General features: G+C 41.7%; 1 protein-coding gene across 1 annotated transcript in view; it reads left to right on the plus strand.

The window, feature by feature from the left end:
* Positions 1-4,954, plus strand: part of PHAX (phosphorylated adaptor for RNA export) — a gene marked incomplete at its 3' end in the record, with an annotated part of 485,618 nt that extends 480,664 nt beyond the window's left edge. The window contains 1 exon segment of the mRNA XM_044060783.1: positions 4,871-4,954. Within this exon segment, the coding sequence (XP_043916718.1) occupies positions 4,871-4,954 (84 nt within the window).
* Positions 4,955-6,000: the final 1,046 nt, after the last annotated feature.

Here is a 6,000-nt window from a genome sequence, read left to right on the forward strand (position 1 = left end):
GTTTACATCCAAGCCACAGGATCTGACTCTGCTGTTATCAAGCTCATGGCAACCAAAAAGCTCTTGGATACCTCCTCCTTGCCCATAATGGACTTCTCCCCGTTACCTCAGATGTTTGCTGCTTCGCAAAAGACGTGGTCTACCATTAGCTCTTGGATCTTTCCGGTGATATTACAGTTTTATAATCTTCTATACTTTCTAGGACTGTCCTTCTCTATTTAACAGTAGTGTATTCCTGTCACCTATTTTGGTCTATCTGAATTCTTCATACCTGTACAGTAACCAGTTTGTATTGGGTTACTTCTCCCTTCTGTTTCGTCCTGTTATACCCTATCCATATTTTAGCTCCCTTCCCTGTATCCCTTCTGTAAAAAAAAAAAAAAAAAAAAAAAAAAAAAAAAAAGTTCTCTATTTCTCTGTGTCTTTATTATTCTCCCCTTACGTGTGTGTGTGTGTGTGTGTGTGTGTGTGTGTGTGTGTGTGTGTGTGTGTGTTTTGTGGGAACTCATTGAGATGGTACCTTTGTGTTCCTGGCCTTCCGTACTTCATCATGGCTGAGAAGCTAAACAAGCTTGCGGGCTTCAAAAAGTGTACTAAGTGCAGTCACAAGATACCTTACAGTGACTCGCACTCTGTGTGTATTGCTTGGGCCCACTTCATCTCCAGGAAGACTATGTAATATGCCACTCCTTCAACCACTGGGCCCTGGTTCAATGGAAGAATAAGCTTATTCTTGGGGATTTATTGCGTTCTGCCTTTAGTATGGCCATTTGTGGTGGTCCCCCTAAATCTGTGAGCCCAGCTTCTTTTTCCTCCAAGTCTGGAGATAGAGAAAAGAAGAAACCTTCCTCAGCTTCATCTGATCCCTTAGAGCCGAGATCGAAGTCTTCTAAAACTGCTGTGTTTGTAACTTGTTTGGGACCTTCTGCTCAGAGTGATCATTGTTGGATCAAGCTCCTTCAGCGCTGAGCATCCTCTGATCTGTATGGGTCGGAGCCATTTCACTCAGTTGTGATAGCCAGTCCTTTCAAACCAGTACTTTCACTGCCAAGGACGCAGTACTCCCCTTTGATGGATCCAGTGCCACTGAGAGTCCTGCTGCCTTCCTTACTGAGTGTCCTGCTACCAAGATCTTCATCTGCTTCTTTGGCTTCTTCCCATTCTTCCAGGAACCTTACAGAAGATGATGTGGAATGGGTAGTTCAGAAGATTTTATGGGCACAGGGACTTGCTAAGTCCCCCCTCAGCCTCTACTCCAGTGGTCTTAGAGGTATCCAAGCCATCCACCCCACCTTTGGTTCCTCCTCTGACTTGACTCCAGTTTTGGAGCTTCTTATCCAATTCACCTGGTGACTTCCTGTTCGGATCCAAAGATCTCTTTTTCATCGGGTCAGGCACTTGCTTGGAGTTCTTTTGCCTTCTCTGAGCTGGAGAGCTCCCGAAGTCAAAGCAGACTTGGGTGGACCTAGAGTGAGGTTGACTCCCAGACATTCTGAGCAGACTCTGCATCTCAATGCTTCTGCCCAGGTGAGCTTATTGCCGGCTTCATCACCAGGCAGGCTGTCGTCGGGGCTGGAAGTGTCCTCGTCTCACAGGCATGGCTTGTTGGAGATGGACTCACTTCCCGCTCAGGAGCAGTCTGCTTTCGGGGCTCTGAAGAGGGCCACACCTGCCTCCACAGCTAGGAAGTCACCTCCTCCCTTGAATCCTCATCCCCCCTCCCCCTGCACACCTCTTCTACCCAAGACGGTCCACAGGGACAGTGGAAACTAAAGCCACAGGATACCCAACTGGTTACCCCTGCCTCTTCTGATACCTCCCCAGAGTATCCCAGTGAGGAGGTCCCACGTAAGAGGAACATCTGGACTTCACAGAGGAGTCGTCCACAGAAGACATTGAATGGATGGAACGTTTTGGTAACAGCATACCTTTTTGTTGTTGCATTTACATGCCCTAGACTGATCTCTGAATTACATTTGCTATCTTGCAAACCACCATATCTCATTTTTCATAAAGACAGAGTGGCCTTAAATTATTTCTTCTACCAAAGGTGACATCCAAAGTAAATCTGAGTCGGTCAGATTTGCCATATCCTACACATATTACATGTTTGCAAACACTTTCGGTTCTACACACTGAATCAAGGATATCAGAAAGTCAGATAAACTGTTCATATCCTTCTTTAAAGCAAATTTGGGAAAAAGCTCATCAAAGGTCACTATTTCCAAATGGCTGTGGGACTCTTATTTCTTTTGTTTGTAATGGCCAATGTTAATCCCTACATTCGAAACCAAAAGCCCATTCCACAAGAGCAATGACTCCTTTTATGACATTCATGAAGAAAGTCCCATTGATGACATTTGTGCTGCAACAACATAGTCCACACTGCTGTTTCTCACTACACATTAAACATGCAGTCCAGGTCACGTTCCTCCTTTCGGTCCACTGTTCTTAGGAAAGTTTCTCCTTGAGGCCCAGATGTTTCTGCAGTTTGGGAGGCTGCCCCTAAGATTTAATCAGACTAAAATAGATAACATCAAATAACAGTAGATCCGTGTTGTCTTATTTTTGTCTTGTAGAGCATCACCTCCTTCCTTCCCCATTCCAGTATTGTCAGTGACAGCTTCTGGTGATTGGTCAAACCTCATGTAAGACCCTGTCTGGTAAAATTTTTCTGTCTGTCTTCCTGTGATATTAATATGTCCGTCAGCTGTGGCACCTAGTCCCCCCCCCCCCAGTTATAAGAGGGAATCAGTGTTTTAGGTGCAAGTCAGCAAACTCTGCCTAAGGTACTTCAGTGGAGAGGAGCAAGTTACTGGTACGGGTGGAGTCAGTCACTGATCCTCAAATTTAAAAGAAGGCACCTAGGTTGGATACAAAAACAACCCAAAGGTTGAACTGGATGAAAATGAACTTGGATTTTTTTTTATGGTAAGTACATTGTTTTCTTCAGTTACATTGATGGCCAGGGACCGTCCATACCTGCCGGGGGTGGTCCAGATCCTAAATCTAGTCCTAAAGCCCTTTACTAGGGAGGTATACAGAGGAAAATGGTCAAACTTCTCAGCAAGAGGTGGATTCCTTTTTGGTCCTCACTCCTACTATTTTACAGTTCCTGGTTGACATTTTTGGTAGTGGTCTAGCTTTTCCTACACTTGGCATATATTTTCAGTTTCTGCCAGGGTTTAACTTGCTACTGTCTGTAAAGATCTGCGAGGCAAAGGTGCACATTCCGCTGTGATCATCGTTCAAATGCTCTGTCTTACCATGGGGTAACAGTTTCATATTGGAGACTAAAACTCCACTTTTTCAAGCTGATTGCCAGAGCAGAACTGCAAAAAAATTATGCTGAAAGATGTATATGTATAGGAAGTGATGTCAGGGAAGATCATTTCAGACTGTAGCTAAGTTTCCCTTTATGTCCAGAGTAACCATAGACCTGAATCTAAAGCAGTTCATTTGTCTACCATTATCCTTTCCTGAGTTTTATTAGTAAAGGACAGTACAAATTTCATAAATGGATGTGGTTCTACATACTGAGCATCTCCTAAAAGATGACCAACTTTTGTGCCATGAGAAACGAGGCCAAAAGACATCTAAAGCCACTCTCTCCAGGTGGCTGTATGACTGGATCGTTCTTTGCTGTACCTCCCCTCAGTGAGGCCTCATTCAGCAAGAGCCTTCTCCAATTCTTAAGATCATAGGAGGTTACTAGGCTAAAGGCCCTGGGACCCTTACAAGCCTAGCCAAAAGTTTATCCCCCAAAAGAAACCTCAGTCAGCACCTGTCACTCCTGTCAATGAGGGACACAAGTGGAACCCCTGGGACAAATGTGTAGTTTCCCATCCAATTTTTAGTCCTTTTTAAGGAATTGCTCTGTGGGTAACAGTTGTGCTGCTGAAAGGCTTTGTTCTATACTTTTGCAAGACTGTGTAAAAAGGATATGATTTCCAGATATAGGCCTTTCTTCATAGGCACTGTTCTGTCCTGCATCCTTCTAAGACTGTTAGGGATTCTATCTTGCTTTGAAGAGGATAGCCTATATAATGTAAAGTAAGAAAGTTATGCACTTTTAGATCTTCGTAATCCATGTCTGCCATTTCAATATACCTCTCACCTTCCCTATCCTTATTTTTAGTGTCTGTTCCCGAGGACCCTAACAAATGTACCTGAGACTTTTAAGGGATATTGTTGTATGTCTAATATGTATAATTTGTGTTATATGTATGTATGTCTGTATGTGTATATATATATATATATATATATATTTATATATATATATATATATATATATATATATATATATAAATATGTATGTATATGTATGTAGATATATGTGTGTGTGTGTATATATATATATATATATATATCTATATCTATATCGATATCATATATATATATATATATATATATATATATATATATATATATATGTGTATGTTACTGTGTATATATAGTGTAAGTTGTACAGGCCACATGTGTGCCGCATACATCTGGGTATAGGTCTGTGTGTCTGTGCAAGCATACATATGTATGTGGTTGTAATAGGATTTGCCCAGAAGTTGAGATCATAGTGTATTCATTATGGGAGCAAGGAGAGGAGTTTGAGTGTAAAGGGAACCCTTAATTGTGCTAAAAGACTAGCAGTTTTCTTTGGAGTGGACAGACATCATGAAGATCTAATGTGTAAGTACACAACTGTTTTCACTCACTTGGGATTTGGCGATATTTTTTTTTATATACTTGTTTGATTTTTGGAAATATTCCATCTGTTCATGTCCTGAATTTGCAGAATTAACTTGCACTATTGCTTAGGATAGTAACATGCATGGTTATAAATAGCAACTGACTTTTTTTTCTCCTCAATCAGGATGGTAGTCGGAGAAGAACACCAGGAGGGGTTTATCTGAACTTACTGAAGAGCAGTTCAGGAATTACAAGCCAGCAGTTCAAGGTGGTATATTGCTATTTTAATTTGTTGTATTTGTGGTTCTAACTTGAATGTGTTTACTTGGTTTTCTTGATGAAGTGAATGCAGGTGCACTGAGCAAAAATTTACAAGTGTGGAACATTTAGGAGTCTAGCATATTTCAGATGATGTCCTACTGAGCTAGGTATATTTATTGTGCATTTGTGATTTTTTTTAAAAGGCATTCTGTGAAATGTTATTAAAAATATTAAAACACTGAGCCAGTGGCCCACAGAAGTTGTACAAACGATTAGAGGAAGTTAATGGTGTACTGCAGGAGCCGAATACAAAACTGTGTGGGACTCAATAGTTCAGTTTTCATCACAGGAATAATTTTTGCAGTAAAATTCCATATCCATAGAAATTGGCCGTAGAAGGATGCTTGCCTTCTGATTTGATTTCAGAACTTCTGTATGTCCCATTGCAAAGCCGGCCTCTTACTTTGACCTCTATTATTAACAGACATGCAGTTATAAGAGGAAAATAGTTTATACCTTCTTCAGTTCGCTTCTTACAAAAGAAATTATTGGCCATGTCTCTGGCAGTTCATGTCAGGTGACCTTCACACAGTGGTAAAGGTACTGTTTGGAATCACTGTTGATTAAGCTGTTTGAGGTTTGCCTGTTTAGTTATTTACGATTTCTTTAATTTGGGTTATTTAATCGATGTTCATCGTGCATACAGCTGCAGTCATAACAGATGGGTTCTCCTGCCGTCAGGTGGGTCCTCGGTCGTCCGAATTCCAAAGTCTAGGTCCGGCGTCGGTTGTCGTCGCTTCTTCCCTGACGTCAGTGCGACAGGGGTATAAAAGAACCAGCCGACGCCATTTTCTTTAGTCTTTCTTGCCGCGCGGTGCCTGAAGCAGAAGCAATTCGCAAGTGCCGGTCGGCCAGCTCCTGAGATTACGAATTTTTTTCAACCGAAGACTTCTATAAAGCTAAGTACCCCATTGGGGAAACTTTTCTTGCCTCAGACCGATGTCAGACAAAGTTAATAATTGCATTTCATGTGGGAAGCAAATACCGCATAAG

This window comes from Protopterus annectens, chromosome 2.part0 (assembly GCF_019279795.1).
Source record: "Protopterus annectens isolate FY-2018-M chromosome 2.part0, PAN1.0, whole genome shotgun sequence".
NCBI classification, from domain to species: Eukaryota; Metazoa; Chordata; order Ceratodontiformes; family Protopteridae; genus Protopterus; species Protopterus annectens.